This window comes from Papilio machaon, chromosome 14 (assembly GCF_912999745.1).
Source record: "Papilio machaon chromosome 14, ilPapMach1.1, whole genome shotgun sequence".
Classification (NCBI taxonomy): Eukaryota; Metazoa; Arthropoda; class Insecta; order Lepidoptera; family Papilionidae; genus Papilio; species Papilio machaon.
In genome coordinates this window covers 779808-803034 of record NC_059999.1, presented here as the reverse complement: position 1 = coordinate 803034, position 23227 = coordinate 779808, and the positions used below count along the sequence as shown (strand labels likewise).

Genomic DNA, 23227 nt, shown 5'->3' with positions numbered 1-23227 from the left:
AGTGGGAGGCAGCGATAAAAATATAGTCTTAATATTGCGTTAATTATTTTTAATTGTGTTAATCTTTTAATCTACCAATTAGCAAACAACGCACACAAACACAATCTTATCAAACCTTTCTCGCGCCCTTGCTGTATCATTCGGGTTTTCTTCACTGGCGGTGAAGATATCACAAAACAAAAATTTTCTATACATATAAAATTTTTAACATCACTTCACTATTTAAAACTGTATAGCACGACTTACTTTTGCTTTTAAAAAAAACTAAACAAATTATCTATGCCTCAAAAAAAAAAAACTTTCACTAATAGTAATTAAAAAAAACAAAATATCAGACGCGTACCGGTTGCCAGTGACACTGTCAGACTAATTGTTTAGCACAGATAAGGTATGATAAACAGTGAATACGCGCCAATGGCGTATATGTTACGTCAACATACGCGGGTAATGTGATTTACTAGGATTTACATTGCAACACACATCCATACTAGTCGTTATTGATTTAGTGACTGTTATAATTAACGAGAAATAGATTAATCCTAGCTAACCTCTAAATTATTATATTAATACTAAGACTAGTGTACTAAATTTTGAAGAATATTTTATGGTGTTGTGGTACTGAATTCTGAATTGTGCTACTGAATTCTGAACTATGTAAATGTCAATAATAATAACGGCACCGTCCTCGGCGTGACGTCCTATCAGTATTTTGCGTCACGTTACACAATGTCAAAAGATTTTAATTACTAAAAATATTATCTTAATATCCTCTTAATTTATATTAATAACTAGCTGTCGCCTGCGACTCCGTCTGCACGCATTTAAAAAAAACTTATAGGGGTATGAAAAATAGTTAGCCGATTCTTAGACCTACTGAAAAATTTGGTAAAAATCGGTAAAGTCGTTTCGGAGGAGTACGGTAATTAACATTGTGACATGGAAATTTTATATACATATAAGATAGATTATTGTTGTTTTCGTCAGAAACTCGAATTTATCCAAATTGTTCAACACACTCTAACTGTCTGAAATATCACAAAGCATTAATGAGAAAAAAACATGGATGGATGGATGGATGGATGTTTGTTTGAAGGAATCTTCGGAACGCCTAAATGGATCTTGATGAAATTTGGCACAGATACATATACAGATAAACATAATGTGGAAGAACACATAGGCTAATTATTAAGTTTTATTTTTATAAATCTGCGCAGACGGAGTCGCGGGCACAGTTAGTTAATAATAATTTATATTAAGTTATTAAGTACTTGCAAAACATACAACTTCCCGATGAGATCATTGTAAAAACCCTAATGTAAGTTGTGCAGAATGATTGGCAGAAACGATGATTATTAAATGCAACATAAAAATAATTTACAATCAAATAATTAATTTTGCTTCCCATTTAAAATTGAATCGTAGTGTAAACAGTCGCCATAAGAGTTCTTGCTTTGACCTAATTTTATTGCGAGTCTTAAAATAAGATTTCACCGATTAGTTAGGAAATAAAGTTCCTCGAATAAGGTTATATTATTTTAGTAGTATAAATGCTAATGTTTAGATGGATTTTTGTTTTGAAGAACGGCTAAACGGATTTCGTTGAAATTTGGGATATATGTAAAACACAGTCTGGAGTCTGGAAGAATACATAGGCTACTACTTAAGTTTTGTTTTACCTCCGTGCCGACGGAGTCGCCGGCAACAGCTAGTATTAGCATAAACCTGATAGATTTAGTTGGAAGCATTCATAAATATGTATCATTAATTAACTTGACATATTTAGCCGTAATTTTTATAAATGTCACAAATATTAAAGCAATTTACTCAGTATTTTTTTTTCATTTTTCTTCAATTGTAACTGTCAGAAAATTCTGAAAAATCAGTCATGAATTCCCGTAGGATAAGGTTGTAAGCGAGCTCCCTAATTGACACTAATTAGTCGTTTTGACAAATGAGCCTGTCATTCCAGTACGCCAATGGTTGTACTTAAAACATTCTAACCTCTTGATATAACGATACCTAGAAACAAGTTTTAATAAATAATATGGATGTATTTTCTTTCTAAAAATCATTTTAAAGGTAAAGTGTACAATTAACAATCGTTAATTTTTATTGTTGTTAAAGAAAAATTAAAAAATGGTAATTAACTCTATTAATAACACAATACACTTTACTATATTCTTTGTGATCTCTAGTATATCTTACTAATATTATTAATGGAATATTTGGATGGATGGATGGATGTTTGTTTGAAGGTATCTCCGGAACGGCACAACTGATCTTGATGAAATTTCACACATATGTGGAACATAGTCTGGAAGAACACATAGACTACTTATTACGTTATTTTTTTAATTCTGCGCGGACGAAATCGCGGGCGTTAGCTATAAAATATATGAAGCAGAAGACACAAAAAAAAACGCGAACATTGGCACCACACCTTTATCCAGTACAGACAACGGTTTCGCATATCGTGTTATGAGTGGAGTGAATACTGTAAATTCGGGCTCATCTCAAATAACGTTTTAAATAGCGCTCCACTAACCGGACGTTCTTAGTTGAGATGAATTTTGTTTTGAGTTTCCAAGAACTAAGATAAAACTCAAGACATTTAATTAATACTTACGGCACAAATAGGTAAGTAGTACATGCAAGTACTTTATAATTTTAAAATTTCAGTACTCATGATGTAGATATCAGTGGCGGAACTTTTTTATTAGTTCCGTGATCACTTAGTTGATACGATACTAAAGTCTTTGTTAAGTACCTATTAAATATATGCGGTTATAAATCTGACAAAAGATATTTTATGTTTACGTCTCAAGTAGTGGATAAATTAGATTGTTGAGATTTTTTTTTTAAATATTATAAATGTGAATGTTTATATGATGGAACACTAGACCTGTTCAACGGATCTTGCTGAAATTTTGCATAGATGTAACACATTCTGGAATAACACATAGGCTACTAATTCAGTTTTTATTAATTAGCACGTACAGAGTCGCAAATGACAGCTAGTTATGTAAAATCGTCCAAAGAGTCGAATAAACATGTCCGCGAAATTATCTTTTTGTGAAAATAATAATTTTGTATATAATGTATTTTTTCTTACTAATACTAGGTTATGTTTTTCGGAGACGTGTGACTACTTCTACTTCTAGCCTAAACGCCTTGATTAACTTAGAAGAGAGAAACGTCCTTTCATTCGTATGTCTCCTCAGAGTGCATAATCATAATCAGACCGGTTTTCTGATGTCCTTTTTCAATTTTCCTTTTTTTTTGTATCTAAATTAAGAAAATTATAACAACGAAGCACAGAACAACACAAGTTGCCAACTGATCACAATATCGCACGCATACTTTCACAATTTCCACAGACGCCGGCGAGTGAGTTCCGTTACACAACTTTATATAACAGCAGCTGAAACGGAAACCACACGATTGTGTCTGTCTGTCTGGCTATACCGACATGCACACGTGAAGAAAACGATTGCTTAAAAATTTAGGTTTACGGAGATGTTTACTAATTTTGTAGTTCTTATCACACCTTTATTACCATTCTTTTAGTTACAGCAATTTATATTTATACAGGTTTGCAGTGAAAACGTAACTAGGCACACCATCTAGCGTGGGAAGACACAAGTCTAGGTAACCTGGATTCCAAATCATTAGCGCTAAATTCCACAGCGGGAACAATTGAAAGTAATCATCAATATTCTATGAGGTAAACTTCCTTTAAGTCGGCCCATATAAAAGCATCGTGCTAATTTCATACAAATAACTGTAATTTTAACACGTTATTGACTTGAATTCATTCACTTGTATTATTTAATTGCCATATCAAAATATAATAAATCATTTTAACACATTCCATGCTGCTACGCGTTAACAACAGTGAACTCGCAAGGCGGGCCGAGTCGGCAGTGAACGTGTTAAAAATTATTCCTATTATTTTCGATTCAATTGTCTTAGATGTTAATAGAATTTTTATAAAATAAAAATAAGTAAAAATGTTCCAATAAAACACAGTGATTGTTGTATTTTTGATAAATATTTGAATTTTAAATTTCAATTCTGATCAGAATTATGACGAATACAGTTTGTGCAAACATTAAAATTCATGAAAACATCATTCATCAATCATCATCATCATCATCACAAATCATTCATTCAATCAAGTTTACATGAAATAGAACAATGCCAGAGTATGTACGCTGAATGAACTGAAACAATAAGTCATTGAAATGTAAATCGTATCGTTTAAAGGCTTTTGCGAATATAGTAATTTTAAAAAATAACCTATGTTACTTATATGTAGGTATATTAACATTAGAGCATCCGGTGAATACTCAAATAATTCGTTAATTCTATTAGAGGTAATATGTCAAAGAATACTGGACTCTAAGAAACACATTACAATTAGAAAAAAAAAAAAAAATGGGACCCATCTGCAAGCACTTCCTTTCGATTAAAATATTTTTTATCAAAATCGGACCACCAGGGGCGGAGATTCGCGGTAACACACATAAAAAAAAAAAAAAATTCAGTCGAATTGATAACCTCCTTCTTTTTGAAGTCGGCTAAAAAGACATTAACTTGCCCATAATTGTTTGAACGAGCAACTCAAGAAAACTAGCATTTGATTTTGAAAGGTTTTTTTTAAATATTTAACAACTGAACAAGGCATCAAATGAAAAGCAGTTTTTTCCCTAGAACTCTAAGTTGCGAACATGAGTATTTCTTGGTAGTGACACAACAGATGAGACTTTTGCTTCTATCACAATAAATATTAAATACCAACATTACGTAGTCATTATCACTTTTGCAGTCAAATGATTTGTAAAATTTGACTAAAATTATTTTCTTTGTTCACGAATAAAAGCATGCCTTTCTCCGTGATGAAATAAACCTTAAGCTATGGTGTGAGGGTCGAATTTTGTGTGGTAGTTTTAAGTGAATTCTTTGCACAGATTATGGCCTCGATATCAGGGGCTATCTTAATTTTTTAAACCATTAGAGAACAAATGGTAGTCATTATTTAAAGGCTGAAGCGTAAAAAGACGTATTTTCGTTCAAGGTTAAAACGTTTACAGACTATTACAATATTTCCAGATGGTTATGGTTAAATATAATCATTTTGTTAGGTTAGTATTGGTAATTGGCACGTATCAATATTTCGTTGGTGGTGCATTAGTTAAGCGCTTGACCGGATCAGAATTAAATCTACAAGCCTAGATTAGATCAGTGCGATTTTCAGTTTGGGAAATTTTGCAAATTTGATGCATCGACATTTAGAGATATATACGAAGTCAACCAACCCGCACTGAGCCAGCGTTGATTACGGCCTAGTCACCCTTAATTGGGTAAGCTCTAAGCCCCTCAATGGGATGGATAGTTATGGTTATGGAATGGGTTAGATGGGATAGTTCTTCGACATCTTGAAAAAAGTATGATCGTAATTAATTCACGTATCTCTTGTACCAATTAAAAGCTAAATTTCATCACAGACAAAATAAAAATTTTATGAGTAAATTCCATCTAACCATTCTTACTGATATTATAAATGCGAATGGTTGGATGGATAGATGGATCAATATATTATGTTTGTTTGAGCTCATGTTTGTATCTCAAGTATGACCCAACGGTTCTTGCTGAAATTTGGTATAGATGTAGAACATTGTCTAGAAGAACACATAGGGTACTAATGAAGTTTTTTTTAATTTCGCGCGGACGGAGCTGCGGGTGACAGCTCATATAATAATAAAAATGGGAATATCTTTTAAACATGACTGATTTGCAGCTTTTACGTGAATACATAAATTATGGTGAATATAGCCACTTTGGCGGGATATTTCCTACGAATTAAAACGAATCGCCACACCGGCGGTTACCCGTCGACGCATCGACCTTTGTTAGATGAAATTACGCAACCCTTTTTAGGGGTAAAAGTTGTAAGACTTAAGATATAATTTACAGTATTAGTTAGGAATTTTATTAACGACCGAAATTAATATTTGAACATTTTTAATCAATTTTGTACCAATTTTACCGATCTTAAAGATCGCAATTTGTTGTTTGGATGGATCAAATATTTTTGTATTACGTAATTAAAATAATTTTCGGATCTATCTGAATGTTTGAATATTAATTTTGGTTGTAAATTTTTATATCCAAGAGATGGGATTCGTTAAAAATGATAAATCCGGCTTTTGTCTGACTTTCAATTATAAATATAGAATAACTTTTGACTGTTAGTGAATGGAGCCTTTTGACGTTCTATAATTGCCGAGCGACCATTTTTGGATCTGAGTTTTTTCGACCAGTTTAATTGGACTACGCGAATTTAATAAGAAATCGTTATTGAATTTCCATAGAATAATAGAGTTGTGTTTTAATATTATACTAAAAATGTCTTGTCCTTGTGGAAAATAGTGAGATAGCGACGCCTTGCTGATTATCTATTTTATTTATGTCTAAATAATAATAATGTATAATTTAAGTATGGCTCATTATATTAATACCAGCTACCGCCCGTGACTCCGTACGCGTGAAATTAAAAAAAAACCTAATTCGTAGCCTATGTGTTCTTTCAGTCTATGTTCTACATCTATACCGAATTTCATCGAGATCCATCCAGCCGTTCTGGAGATACCTTTAAACAAACATCCATCCGTCTAAAAATTCGCATTTATAACATTAGTAAGAGAATTTGTGTAGGTAATAACTTAACGTAAAATATGATAACCAATTTGCTAACTATACTCAAGCTTGTTTGTCTTCGAACTTGATAAAAATACATAGGCGAATCACTTTCCATTAATAAATTAAAAGCCTCAAAAAACGTAAACATAACCTTCACACCTTACAACATAAACAGAAAATATACCAACGAAGAAAAATAAAACAAAACAAAACATAAATATAGGTCAATTGCATTTATAAACAACTTGTTTACCTTAATCAGTTTTATTATCTAACCTTATGCATTTGTGTAATTGAGGAAACTTATATGTAAAAAACAAAGTAATGCAACGCAAGGAAAACGTTGTCAATTAACAGTTGTTTCTCTTTGACTTTAACTTATTATTACTCTTTTTGAAGTGCTCTAAGCTGCTAAAAAAACTTTGCGTCAACGAACTGCCGTACCTTCGAAAATATTTCATCATCTCTGTACCCTTAAACTACTCTATGTGGTATTTTTGTCCGCCAAATCTAGCTTCATTCATTTCAGTCACCACTCCCTTTTTATCAGGTTACCTTTCATCTATTTATTCTCCAGTAAATTCTAAAAAAGCCTCGGATACTTAAACCGCTATTAAATATTTTCGTATGAATACGGAATTTGCATATCTTTGGCCCTCGAATTAATGGGATCAATTTGACTATATTTAATTAAGCTGACAATCTTACATCGTAAAAAAATTAATTAAATTTATTTTTCTCTTAAAATTAGTTAATGTCTTCGTGACCGAATAGAATTATGAACGGACAGAAAGGCGTGCGTAACTAACGAATGTCTCACGCACAGATCAAATCATAGCTAGTTTACGTAGGAATGGAGGAAAGCGTACCGTCTTCGAGTCCAAATTAAAACCACTTTCTATTTTACGAACGGAATTGTTTCCTACGTAGAAATTTAAATAAAGTCGGCGATTATAACATGATCTAGAGAGAAATTTAAAGTTACATTTAGATATTTTGTATTTTAAATACCTAGGATGATATTGATTACCTTTGACTTCTTTTACTTTATTATATTACAAGGTAGCAACGTTTGCAAGTGGCCACCTCGTTTCATTAAAATAAAGAAGTGAACACTGCCCATAGACATCTCCAACCAGTTGATAGGTTGTCGATCCGAACACTCACCGTTTAAGTTACCATCTTGGACATTTTAATTTTCTTAAAAAAAAAATTGTCCTGTTCCTACATTCTATAAAATCTTACTAATATTATAGATGCGAAAGTTATTATGGACGGATGGATGTTTGTTTGAAGGTATCTCCAGAACGGCTTAACGGATCTCGATGAAATTTGGCACACATGTAGTACTGGTGAAATAAATATAATCGGGAAGAACACACGAAGTCGCGGGCAATAGCTAATAAAATATAAAATGCTTAACCCACAAAGGTAAGGTAGCAATGTTCGTCAATCGTGTGAAGTTCCCTCCGAAACCGGACACCGTGGTGTTGGCTTACTTCACAGAGCTGACGGTCTGACTGCACACCGACTGCACTGTCATCTGCCTAAAAATCTTATCTGTATTTAGTGCAAATAGTGCTGACATCGACTAATTGTAAGCTTCGATAGATTATAACTGAACTAAACATTTATGTGGTTAATTATACTGCTTTTCGAAAATTTACAATGTAATCCTGTAATAATGCAGAAAGTACTGTTTTAATTACGAAGATTAATATAGAAATGTTTTAGTTATTTTTTTTTATAAGATAAGGGGGCAAACGAGCAGCGGGAACACCAAGGTGTTCATCGACGCCCATGGACATCTGCAATACCAGAGGAATCGCAAATGCGTTGCCGGCCTTTGAGATGGTGATACGCTCGCTTCTTGAAGGACCCTAAGTCGTAGTGGTTTGGAAAAACCGCCGAGGACAGACCATTCCACAACGCGGCCGTGGGCGGCAAGAAATTTCGCGAGAACCGCACTGTTGTGGAATGCCAGCCGTCCAGATGGTATGGATGGTACCTGGCGGTCTGTCGGGTCGTCCGATGACGAAACGAAAATTTGAATAGTAAATTATAGTGAAATATTTCAGTTATGAATTCCATTTTTTTTATAAGAGAAGGGGGCAAACGAGCGGCGGGAACACCAAAGTGATCATCGACGCCTATGGATATCCGCAAGACTAGAAGAACTGCAGATGCGTTGCCGGCCTTTAAGAAAGGTATACGATAAGATATTTTTTAATAATAAAGTAACGAATATAATAAAAAAAAAGTATGGCTTCGTTTAAAAGTACATCAAAATATAGAAGAAATTTGTAGGAAAGCATTACGTCTCGCGGCGTGCCCTGACTCTGGTAACATTCCTCTCAAGAACTTTTAAATTTATTCCACAAACACTTACTCTCTGCACTTACAAATTTCTCCGCTGTTAGTTGAAAAGAAATGTTCAGAACAAATCCTATAGCATTAACTTTTATATATTTTAAAAAAATAATTACCTAATTATGTAAAATTAGTTTAAATCTTAATATTTTATCTAATATGTGTTTAAAAAATTAGAGTAAGCGCAGTGAAAGTAGAAAATAAATGAAAGTAAAATTGTTAACTGTTTAGACGCGTAACTAATAGTTTAAACATATTTTTATTGCATAACTTAGAAACAAAATAATAATATTCTTTTTTTGGGTTTCCACTGTCGCAAAACATATTTTCATCCCGTTTACTCACTTTGAAAAAGAAGAGAAAAAAATATACTACAGTTGAAATTCACGGTTACTCAAGTATTCAAAACAGACTGCAAAAAATAGTTGAATCATATCCAATAAAAAAAACTAGAGACGTCTTTTAAAACTTTTCGAAACAAATTCTTCGAAATTTCCCAAGTACTTTGTACTTAAGTGACTAATATTTTAAGTATTTAAGAAATGAGCGTCACAGACGATAACGGCCGTGTTTACACTTGCCGTCGTGTGAACGCACCTTAATCTACGAACAAGGAATGTTATAAACTCAGCCTGTCTCTAAGTTCGGCTAGCGTCACCATACAACGTAAGAAAAGATTATTCAAATTAAAAAAGGATTATGTCCTATAAGATATATTCGCACAGTGTATAAAATAATAAATTCTTAGAAGGAAAACTATTTATATTAAGGCAAAAGTATAGAATATCTGAACGTAAGTGAAAAATGAAACATAAGATCGAAGTACTAAGTGTTATTGACTGTTCTCATAAAGATCATCATTGTTGATGTTAATTTTTCTTTGTCATTCAATTTATGTACAAGTATATAGTTTGTAAGTTTTAAGTCCAATTGTCACTTTAAATCACTGACCTCTATAATTGGACTGGCTATAAGACGTAGTATTTTGTGCCTATTTCATTATCGCCATATTGACGCTGATGGTAGCGGTTTATAGCGGTGGTGTAGATTCGAACTAATAATATCAACAGGCACGTTTAAATCAGGACAATGCAAAAGATGTCATTTCAAAGCAATCGTATATCCATTTTTAGAGATCAGCGACATAAATACAGTTCTGCTAAACAATTGTAATATTAGTCAAAACTAAACTTTTTAATGTTGCCGCACTTTTCTAAGTTGCCAGGAATAAAATTCCCGTTACGCGCGAACTAAACAATGGTAACCCTAAACCTTATTAACTTTCCCCGTCGCCACTAGTTATTTATGAGTTAAAGCAAGTAGAACTTAACTAATAATACCTCTGACAGTCATGTCACGAGAGGGTTAAGAAAAACAGAATTCGGTAAAAAACATCTGAGGAAATTCGAACAGCGTTCAGTGAAGGACAGGCAAGGTCACGACAATTCATTTGCTTGGTTTTTTTAAAGGACAAATTTGTCTGTCTATATGATTAATAATATCGTTGTGAAAAAATATACGAAACCTAAAATAAACATCGACTAAGTAATTAAAAAGATTATCTGTAAAGTCAACTAACTTGCAAAGAAATTCCGAATGATCGTTACTAAATTACTGTAATCCTCTACTAATAAATTATTTTCGTATTTTATTACCCCTAATATAGAACGAGCTTATCACCATAGAGCAATTTCCTAAAACTAAACCAAAAACAGGATCAAAATATATCGGAGCGAAACTTTTCTTAGAAATAACAAAAGAATGTAAATTCTCACGGACACAAAGACCAACTGTGTGTTTCCGAAAATCATCAACAAAAAAACCAATTCCATACGTAAAAACGTAACAAAGACGAAACCTCCGCATTCCGAAGTAATCGCCGGTGATTCCCGAAAAAACGGCAGGTAACCGATCCCAACCTCTGACGTCATAAGCTGACAAACATAGCAAAAATATAGACAGGCCATTGATTCAATAATTCATCTACAATATTCGATTCGACTTAACAATAATATTGGTGACTAGAGCAAAAATAAATTTAAATGTAGACTAGAAACCTGGTAAAAAAAGACTTGTATTCTACAAACGTAAAGAAGTGGTTTGTCTAAAAGTTCATGATGCTATATCCCACTGGACTGGTCTCGGCCGGTTTGTTTTGGTCATCTTTTTGTTGAACGCAAGTCGTGGATTGTACGTTAATACGCACGTACTCAGAAAGACTAAATTTAGAGACGATGCTCTGATATGGGAAAATAAAGAATCTAGCAATCTAAACAGAGAATATAAAAAGAGCAGTAAATTGACATAATAGTAGATAACTGCAACGTAAGGCCCCGAGGTTAAACGCAGTCTGAGCGACCATAATCTCTCATCTTCCATTTTTTTTTTTTTTAATCTGTGGCGGACGCTTCGTGACTTACGCCCGGCGAAAGCTGGGAAACTTAGCCTTCGGAATATCTCGTATACTTGATAGTTTCTTTTTAAAATGCTTTTTAACTGATACTTCACGATGCCCGATCATAGACATTGTCTATGGAACACAATGCACATATGACCATGGACAATATTAAAGTTTTACAAAAAATAGACAATACTAAATTTTACAAGTTCATGTTGATAATAATTGTGACGTAAAATAAATTAAAAAGCAAGTTAGTATTTATTTTAATTTCCTTCTGTGTTATCCTTCACTTCATTAGGTGTTGGAAAATGGTTTCTCCTAATGAAAGACATTGAAATCGTATTGTGTTTTTAATGAGGAATGGCCTTGCGTTTAAGATTAATACTACAAAAGAGAAAAACAAACCGACAAACAAACTAGAAGCCTTTTCTAAGTCTAAAAAACCGAAATACTGTTCTAATTTCCAATCTAAGATACAATTTTTTTTTTTAAATATGTGGTTAAAAAGCTACAAGCGTCTCTGTTTTATCTAAGGCCCTGAGGCAGACCACTTATTTGCCACAAACAAAAGATAAAAGAAAGAGCCAACGCGCCCGTGACCCATAAGTGAAGATCACGGGCTTACTACGGAAATTCTTCTAGATTTTTTTATATATTATCATTAAACATTTCACGGTGAAAAGACAACGACTGAAGTACAAATAAAATCTTTAAAATTAAAAAGTACAAACGTGTTAAGTACTAACTTAACCTTTTAACAACCGATCTAATACTTTACAAGTTTAAATGAATTGGTTGTGAGCATTAATTTATTATAACTGGGTAAGTAAACTTTAACAGTCGATGGTGTCAAAACGCTAAAGTGCAAATCCTTAGAAAAACTGAAAAAGGTGAGCACCACTTGAAACACCGTGTAGTTTTTTTTTAAGTTAAAATAAACGAAAACCTTTTTTAATAACAGAATACAAAATTAGTTCCATTGCCACTTTAGGTTTCAATAGTTTAGTATAAAAAATATATATGTATAAAATTGTACTTAACGACATCTGTTAGTTTAAATTGAAAAGCTTAATAACTATAACTTAAATGATAACCAACAATCCGCAAGTTATAAAATATCTTCCTGGATACTTTAAAGATAAAAAATAAAAGATCTTTATAAAGACCTCAAGGCATATTTCTAGCAAGGTCATTACTCTAACAATTACGCACTGTGATTATGGAACATGTTTTAAATACCCATAAGAGTGCGTCGGAATTAAGGGTAATTACACACGGTGTCCTGTCCCAACATTGTATGTTAAAACTAACGTTTTTTTTTTTTGTTAAAAACGTAAAAAAGTTTTGTTATTCTTCTTAATATACTGACTTAAAAGGATGCCTCAACCTAAAATATGTGTATAATAATTATTTTGAAAGAAAAAAAAAATATAAAAAAAAAACATGCTACTGGGATTCTAATGTAACATTTTTTTCTACTTCCATATTTAACCATCACCATTAAACCAGTTTAGCTGCCACTAAAATCTTAATACTATTTTAAATGTTGATAATACGAAATAATTTACAATAGTGGTTTCAAAAACTAAATATCAACAGATATAATGGATGACAAATTAAAACACGTTTTAAAATCGTCCCAAAAGTCAACGGAAGTAAGAAGTTGTTTTATTCATTCTTTGTCGCAATAACAACGTTATGAATAAATAATCATTCGAAAAAAAAATTGTTACTTTTCAAATACATCCGAAACTTGAGACGTTTAATCCAAAAGCCAGTTCGAATATTAACGCGACAGCGCGGGAAAATCGGACGAATGCGGAATATTCAATGCTGCCATTGTTTTACGTTCCAAATTCAAAAAAGCCCAAGATAACTATCGTCAAGCGATTTTCAGTCTAATACCCTACCAACAGAACTCTTTTTTACATAAGACATTCTTGGTTCATACGTCAGAGTGGCGTTTGTGTTGTCAATAATTTCTCCCGCTCCAAGAAGAGGCGTCTGGCGTAGACAATGCCGCCTGTTACAAATTTCCTTTACGGCCAGTTTATAGAGGGTGTACTCAGAAGTACTTAATTATACGCCGGATATTATACAAGATACGTGATGTCTCTTGCAACTGATCTTAAAGACAAATTCCAAGGAAGACGACCGTTATAATACAAACAATTTGAAGTGCGACATTTTTTTTTCACTATATGACTTTTTACGGGATATTATATATCTGAGTGTAGATATCTTGTTAAATTGTTAAATAAAATATTAGTTACTTATTTTTAAATGCATTAAAGTTTAATTCTTCTAAGCGGACGGTACATGAAAGGTGACATGTTTAAGAAGAGATTCAATTGGAGGACGATAACTGTTATAGCAACCCCACATAGAATAGTATAAGGACATGCAGATGATGAAATTATATTTAACTTTAAAAAAATGTATTAGAAAAACCGTTTTTTTTATACCTGAAATAGGATTTCACAAACACACATGTTAATCCACTTCTTTCAAATGAAACCATACCATTTAACTTGTTAAGGAGTTCAAGTACATGATAAAGTGGAGAAAATTTTAAGACTGAGTTTTTATGCAAACCTTTTTTTTTGCCATAACTTTGGTTCGCGGCGCCGGGTTGTCGTTATTTTACTCAAATACGATTTTGTTTCTTTTGTCATAAAAAAAGGCTCTGATCTCAAAGGACTGTTCAAAATTATCTATGGTTGGTAAGTTTAATTACACATGTATATATACGTATTGTGTTTTTGCGATAATTTTAACGCTATGTAGTAAATTGGTGTCTTAACCGTTACTGATTTATCTAGTTCTAATTAAAATTAATGTATGCAATCAATACTAGGCTATATATTTTAATATTTTCTTTAATTCCGCCCGCGACTCAGTCCGGGCGGAATTAAAGAAAAACTTAATTAGTAGCCATCCATCTTAAAATTCGCATTTATAATTTTAGTAAGATCTTTGGAGGAGGCCAATACCCAGCAGTGGCCGTTACGTGGCTGAGAAGAAGAAGAAGATGTGTAATATGAAAATAAATCTTTGACGCTATCTGTTTGTAGTTCTACGAGTAGTAAGTTAATAAAAATACTATATAAGTCAAAATTAAATGTGTATTATTTTAATAATTTCGTTCTTCGATAAAGAAGTTTAAAAGATTTTCCAAACGAAAAGTTCTCTTTCATTTTGTTAATCTTCCATTGAAAATAAATACCACAAAATGGATTATCCAGTTAACGTTAAACGGGTTTTCAAAGAACTCATTGAAAGTACACAGTATTACTCATTAAGTAGTTCATTTAAAAATTACGAAGAACTTATAAATAAAGTACTTCAAGTTAAATATAATAGATTATAGAAAATTTTACTTGGAATTATGTTCTATGAACAAAAATTGTATAGTTTTAAAAAACCTTTAACTGGTTTTAAAAACGAATACAACTGCCTCGCAAGAAGCTGAAGAAAAAATATAAAAAATTACTATATCCTAGTATACGGACAAGTGCCTTCAAACCTACATTTTAAAGTACGGTGGCAATAAACATGAAATCAATAATATGTCTTAAGTTATGTTTAAGATCTGTCGCCATTAAAAAATGATTAACCATGACCGTACTTCAAGTAAAACTTGACCTAGCATTTATATATAGAAATACCTTTTAAAAAGTTTGTAGTGCATTTTCTGTGTTATAGACACAATTCACATCTCACAGCACAACACAAACACATACGCACAAAACACAGGTGGCAGCACAGTCAGTACACAACGCACAATTTATGAACACACGTCCGACCCGCAGGTAAGATCGAAATAATCTAAATTCAAAATGGAAGAAGAGCGCGCAACCTTGCGCACGCGCATGTGCAAGCGAGACAAAAACACTAGTCGAGTAACAGGTGGGGGAGGCTGAGGGACAGGTAACGCTTGGGGTAATAATAACCCTTTTATTAAGTGAATAGTTTTTATTTTATCAATTAATCTATGCCAGACTTACTACAGAGTTTTTAATAGAAACTTAAGCAGTTCTTAACTTAAGTATACTTCAAATATCTCTGAGTATCTACCAGTATTATTCTAAGTGCAATAGTAGTTAGTAGACGAAGTAGGTAAAGAGCAATATCGTTGTTACATTATAACTGTATCTAGTATATGTACGTGTAGGAAAGGTATGTGGATTGTAAAAAGCGGCCGTGCCTGCCACATGATCTTGTCATTACTAGTTACATGACGAGAAGCGAAATATGAACGAGTTATTTCAATGAACATCTATATGTAAGCAAGTACGGATATTTTTATAAATAAAATATACTAGCTGTCGCCCGCGACTCCGTCCGCTCGAAGTTAATAAAATTAATAAGTAGCCTATGTGTTCTTCCAGACTATGTTCTACATCAGAGCCAAACAAACATCCATACATTTGTCCATCCATAAAAACATTCGCATTTATAATATGAGTAAGATACTATCTGTCGCGCAGTTAAAAAAACTTAATAGGTTTATGAAAAATAGACAGTAGCTGATTCTCAGACCTAATGAATATGCAGGTAAAATTTCATTTCGGAGGAACATGGTAACTAATATTGTGACACGAGAATTTATAAGGATTACTTAGTAGATATGTTAGAAGGTAGCAAAGGAAATCAATTTGTAAGAGAAACTTAATTTGAGAAATGGAAGCCAATCAAGTAATAAAACTAAAGAACAAAAAAACTCGTATACCACTTAATTTTGCTTCAATAGAAATCGAAACTAAGCCATATCAAAGCACAGATTGGAAGATAATGGATGAATCATTAACAAGTATACATCTATATACAGTTTTGTTTAAGACTAAGAAATTCCTCACAAAGATATAAGACAATGCCCTAGATATTGAAATTGCAAACAATCCCTTGCAATACTGATCTTACTTTCAGATTTAAATTACCTGCATATCGCATGAAGGAATTCCGATTTGCCTTAATCTAGAGATTTTATAAAACAAGATAAACTATTTGATATCTAATACTCGTATCGAAACATCTGAAAATAATCTATACTAATGTTATTTGTTTGATTGCATTTATTATGCTCAGAAATTACTGAACCGATTTGAAAAATTTCTTCACTATTAGGAAGCTACACTATCACCGTGTGACACGCTATGTTTGATTCCGCGCGGTCGACGTTACGGGCAACTGTTAGTATGTAATGTAGGTACATCTAATGGAATCTAAAATATTAAATAAATCTAGAATCTAAATATATATAAACCTCTGAATTTTATCAAGATCCGATCATCCTTTCAGGAAATTATACGGGAAGAAATATCCACACATTTATCTTCTTATATATAAAATTCTCGTGTCACGGGGTTCGAACTTGAATTCCTCCGAAACGTCTTGACCGATTCTCATGAAATTTTGTGAGCATATTCAGTAGGTCTGAGAATCGGCCAACATCTATTTTTCATAACCCCCCCCCCCCCCATTTAGATTTTTTTAACTGCGCGTGGACGGAGTCGCGGGCGACAGCTAGTTCGTCTATATAAACTTAGGCATTCATAATATTCGTAAGTACATTAGTATGAAGTAAGATTTCAGTACTCAAATACTTTTGAACTGCATTACTTAAGCGATGTAATCACAAGATATGACGATATGAAACAGCAAGTATTTGTAGAGGAGCATTACAGATAGCTTACAATCTCCGGCTGAGATCGGCCACTTAATTGCACTGATTGTGGCGATAGTCTTTTGTATAAAATGCCGCCTTTACCAACTGAGAAGCAATTTTAGAAACTTCGATAGCGACTAGGAAGTAAGTTATTAATGATTATGTGATGATAATAACATATAGTATCGACTATAACCCTATGACACTTAAAGGAATAATAGTCATCAACACTTTATTCGTTGAAAACGGTTCAATGCTTGAGGCAACAATGGGTCACTTTGGAATGGTTGATCTAAAAAAGTGTTTTATTTGAAACTAGCTTTTACCCGCGACTCCGTCCGCGCGGAATAAAAAATAGAAAACGGGGTAAAAATTATCCTATGCCCGTTTCCTGGTTCTAAGCTACCTGCCCGCCAATTTTCAGTCAAATCGATTCAGCCGTTCTTGAGTTATAAATAGTGTAACTAACACGACTTTTTTTATATATATAGATGTTTGGTAACTTAGTAGTTTTTGAGTTACATATGCAGTATGTCTATGGTCAAAATATTGGATTGGAACAAGGTGTATTAATTCAATGCATCGCTCAGTCGACCGTGTCACGTCACGCGGCGTTGCTCGCACACGCAGGGTGTGCCGCAACTAGGGCTGCCATCTATCGCTTTTGACTTAAAATATCTGGATTTTTATGAAGCATATTCTAGCCACCGGTTTGACATTGACGTCAATCGGGAGTGAATGGTAATCTCTAGATGTTTTTTTCGCTTAGAATCAACGGTTAGACTACGCCGCTTTATCGATAAATACCTAAGGCATTGTGCGTAGTTTTTTTTTTGCAGCCGGTCTTTGAGTCAACGTTTATTTAAATTTGGCAGCCCTAGCCTCAACCTGTTACCCTACTCAGTCTGAATAAACACCGTTACTATGCAGGAGTAATAAACGTTATAGTTGCGCTTGATGCTTGAAAATTTCGTCGTGAGGTCTGTCTTATCCATTTAGCATCATACTGAGGTGTTAAACTTAAATAAGGTTTGGGATAAACAAAATTGAATCATACCAACATAAAAAACTTTGTAAATGTAAAAAGTCAAAATAACCTTTTGCTTACATTTAATCTTTTAGAACTTAAAATAAAGTTGTAAATAGATAAAATTTTGGACAATTTCAACAACAGTAGTACTATCGGACTACAAGAAGGCACAGTGAAGTGTAAGTTACACACAGGTGCAGGACACAATGGAAACAGACTCGTGCGCAACAAGGCTTCGTTCGTCGATAAACAAATATTAATTTAAATACAACGTAAATAACAGTTATTGGACTGTATGCTGATATGAGATCATTCTAGAAATGAATTACGCATAATTTTAATGATAATTTAAAATTATTGTTACAAAAATTGCTACAAAAAAGCAATTTCATCCTTAGATTAAAGTAGTCTGTTTTCTTACTTACTAGTCAGTGATTGCCTAGAAGATATATTTACAGTTTTCTCAGTCATGTGTAGACAGAGAACAATTTAGTTATATAGGCTACATACCTTAAAAATTAATGAACTTACCCTTTCTCTCCGGGCGCGAGTTTGTCAGCAGAGGGCCTTGGCCTGTCTGGCTGCTCGCCTAGCAGCTTCTCGCAGCGGCCGTTGCTGAGGTGCTCTCGAGCAACACTCAACGCGTCACTCTTCTCCCCACTCACTTCACTTTCCACTCTCACTTCACACTCCACTGTCACCTTCAACTTCTCACTAGAATCCTGCTCGTGCTTCTCCGGTTCGTTCTCTTCTCGGTCTTCTTTTGTTTCTGCAACACCGTTCGCTATGACTAGCGCCGGTTTCGCTTGCAGTGACTTCGGTTGTGATTTCGGTGAGGATATTGTTGGCTTGCTCTCTATAGCACCATTTTCGTTGATCGACGTAACGTAGACGGCGGAGTTAGCTATGTACCCGTTCAACTCTTGCCTGTTCTCCGGTTGCGTGCGTTTCTTTTTGTTTAACTGTAAAAAGAATAGCGTTATGTTATACTGTTGCAATTGATAGATACATATACAGAAAAATATCTAAAAAAAATTCTCTCTTAGTAAATTCTTTGCAAAAAGGTCACAAAACAAACTCAACAACTGAACATAAAAGGCAGTGCGCAGGGAACATTCATAACTGTTATTTTTTCTAATTAATCTCGATGTCAACTTGACAATTATTACGTCTCGACGTAACTCACATCCCGTGGTGACAACCCTGGTTGTTTTATGATAGATTGTAAAGCCTCAAAACGGGTCAGGGCTGCGCCAATCCATTAATGTTTTATAAAAATACGCTTCGTTGTTTATTCGGTTGCTTTTTTAGAAGCCAAAGCTAAATCTCCGTGCGATTCGCATAAAACGAAAAGATACGACGTATAAAGTAGACAAGCTTTTGTTATTTCGTTTATTTTCAAAGAGATTGCTAAAAGTAACAAAGTGAGTAGAATTTGTGAACGTATCAGATACAGCTGGAGTTTTATTTCTAAATAATTAATCGTGGGTTTCTGAGATTAAAATCCCCGTTTAAATCTAAATGTTAACTCCGTTTTGTCAAAGACAATTACAACGATGACGATATGTTTTACAGAGATTTTGATCTTAGAAACCAACGGTAAGCAGTTATTGAGCTTGGAAGAAACAAGGCTTGAAAGTGTGTTGCTACGCAGACTAAAGGAGAATTAATGAAGATATGTTGCCTTTAAACTAATGCAAGGAACAATGCCTACTCTGACGAGCTATTGTTTAGCTGATGTTAGATTTCGTCCTATGAAATACGACATTCCATTAAACTAAAATTGGATGACTGTATGATGTATTATGATACTAATTTGTTAATCAAGTAAGTAAAGATTACTAAATTGTTTTGTATATAAAGGTGTAAAATTATACTAGATTCGAATCCCCGGATAACATAACCTAAATTTCATAACTAGATTTTTTTTCCGCGCGGACGAAGTCGTGTTCAACTACAAGTCATTAATAAAGGTTATTAATTTACCGTCTTAATTAATGCAAAAAAAAAACAAAGTTCATCCAAGATGAAGCTTGATGCTAAAAGATTGAGTAATTTTATCGTGGTTGCATTTTATATTAGGCGGGTAAAATCTTAATGTTTTTAAAATGTGAAATCATGAGTCATACGACCCCAGCAATGCATGAAGGTCGGATTATAAATTACATTGATAACGAAAAAACTATTACGTAATTAAATTAAGAACAAATTAGTTAACAAATTATCCATTTTATTTTATTTTATTTAAAAATACACATTATGCGAATACACACATATACAAAATTGTTTAGATTTAGAGAGATGGATGGATGGATGTTTGTTTGAAGATATCTCCGGAACGGCTCAACGGATCTCACTAAAATTTAGATAGATGTAGAACATAGTCTTGAAGAACACATACTATTAATGAAGCTTTTTTCATTAATCTTAATTCGCGCGGACGGAGTCTCAGCTGACAGCTAGGTATTTAATATCACCACGGGAACGGAAGAAAACGGATTAAAAAAAAGAATACTAACTCAATTTATTTATTAGTTCTATATTTTAAAAAAACTGGCTTGAACATGCTGGTAAAGAAGCCGTAAAAGTGCTTCAAAACTCAAAAAAAATCTAACATCCCGCATAAGTTAAATTTTGCTTGTCCAAGATTGTAATAGTCCATAAATATTTGTCTTTGATTTACTTTCAAATGCAAAATAACAAATGAAAATCCTCGGCACAGTTGTGTCGTGCTCTCTCATTGAAGGACCTCATATTTTACTATTTGTTGAAAGTGGAACATAAACATATCCCGAGCTAGTTGAAATTATCTGCAGCTTCAAATGTTTTAATATGTAATTTCATGTTTGGTCTAAAGCAAAAGCGACATCCAAGTCTACAGGTTCATTGGGCCATATTACTAATATTATAAATGCGAATGTTTAAATGGATGGATGGATTTTTGTTAGTAGGTATCTTCAAAACGGCTGAATGGATTTTGCTGAATTTGGCGTATACGTGTATATAGAAAATTGTCTGGAAAAACGCATAGGCTAATTTTTTTTTAAACCGCGCGGACGGAGTTGCGGCCGACAGCTAGTAGATTATAATAGCCACAACAACGACGAATTTTAAAATATTCATCTTCAGTCTTGATAAATACTACGATAATTTTGAAAATTAGTGTGTCTTAAATTTAAAAGTAAGCTATTCATAGACATAATAGACAGTATAATAGAATGAGTCTGCAATTCTCGGCTTTCAAATATTAAACATCAATCAAATATCTGTACATGTTAAAATAAAACAACTCTTGAAGCCTGATTTTTTAAACAACATTATAAGAACTCTTAAAGTTAAACTTCTTATGAGCGTTGAAATGATGTCACGGCATTAGCATACAATAGTTCATTTATTCTGATCTTCAGAACGCGTTTTCTTATTGATTACAGACGACAAGGTAGTGACATTGTCTTTTACACGTCGGAATGAACCATGCTTTGTAACGGCAGATGGGATAGTACAAAGGTGATATAACAAATACTTTCATTATTTCTTAAGAGAACATAGAACAAAGAATTAATTATGTACAAAATATTGCAACGTTTAGTTGTATATATGTGAATGATTGTTGGATAAATAAATAAATAAATATAATAGCACAAGTAACAGTGTAAGTACGGCAGCCGGCCGTAAAAAAATAAGCCAAAACTCTAAGGTTTATAAAACCAGTTTATCCACAAGACCCCACCTGAGTGAGATAAGCCCAGAGAGATGTTAATGAACAGCGAAAGTCTCTGTGTTATTGAATCTAGAATGATATCACAAAGCCATATTTTGTCAAAGAGGTGGGAAAGGAGTATCAATGAATCCAGTTAGAACCTCCAAGTTAAAACAGCACGCTTAAGCGTATACTTTGCACCATCACTGCGAGCCACTCGACAGCCTGCGTCCAACTTCTGCGCCCAACAAACACATCACAGTATAAATAGAGCTGACACTCAGCCGGACAGCTATTAATATTCCGCTTCTGTTTATTCCTAGCTCTGTCTCTCGTAAGTGACGTCTTTATTCATAACTCGGTAGCGCGACATCTGTCGGACGTTGTGACACTTTGTTAGATATGTTGCTATTTGAATTAATAGGTAACTTAACAGATAAGAAAGACTATAGAATACACAGTTCGCTTCCTCCTAAAGTTGGTTGGTTAATTTTAATTTCGGAATCATTTTATAAAACTGGTATCACTTTTGTTATAAAAAGTAAGCTGGGAAAAGAAGCTGTGGAGATTGAAATCATCGACTCTTGATCCCAAAAGTTCGTATAAAATGTACATTATCTAAGTTTCAAAAAAAAAAAGTTAGCAATTTTTTTTGTGATATAAGAATGTTGAAACGTTTTCATTGAACAAGTTCAAATATCCTTTCCAATATAAAAACATCCTCTTAATGTCACATTTTTCACGTGGTTCAGTTTTTCACACGATTTTTTCATTTCAATTTCTTTATAAATTACATAACTTCATCGACATTATTTCAATAAATTTTCAATACCTTTTATTTCACTACTAAAACAAGAATTTTACAACAAAAAAAAACTGTCAAAGCATAAACATTGTAATATATTTCCTCTACTATTAAGAGCTCTGTACGTCCGCGAGCAACAAAATTACGTTCGTCTGTACACAACATCCCTTGTGTGTTTAGGACTGCTCTGTGGTGCGACCAAACATTACATGTACTTATAACTCAATGCATATATACTATACAAGAACTTTGTTTTATAACAAAGGAATAAAGCTATTAATTAAAGTACGATTAGACTATGACATAAACTGTATTGTATACATTTGCACTGATTTTTGTGTCTAAGTAGTGTCTATTATACGTAAACTATGGCCGAGCTTAGGATTGCCAAGTCGCCAAACCTACTATGTAGCTGGACAGACCAGCCAGTTTGGCCGGACATTTGGGTAGAAAGGTCGGACATCCTGTATTATTTAGGATTTTGTCTCAGTATTAATAGGTACACTTTCGTTTGGGAAATGTAAAAAGCCTAACAAAAGCCGGAAAACCGT

At 33.4% G+C, this 23227-nt stretch overlaps 1 protein-coding gene across 4 annotated transcripts in view; it reads right to left on the bottom strand.

Annotated features, from left to right (window-relative positions):
- The window catches only part of LOC106710081 (protein PALS1), a 105547-nt gene that overhangs the window by 72209 nt on the left and 10111 nt on the right, over positions 1 to 23227 (bottom strand). For 2 of the 4 annotated variants that reach the window (XM_045680966.1, XM_045680970.1), the window contains exon 3: positions 18703 to 19133. In XM_045680966.1, coding sequence (XP_045536922.1) covers positions 18703 to 19133 — 431 coding nt within the window. Of the gene's footprint in view, positions 1 to 115; positions 236 to 15141; positions 15245 to 18702; positions 19134 to 23227 lie in introns of those variants that run through there. The other 2 variants (XM_045680969.1, XM_045680967.1) reach the window with 2 other exon arrangements.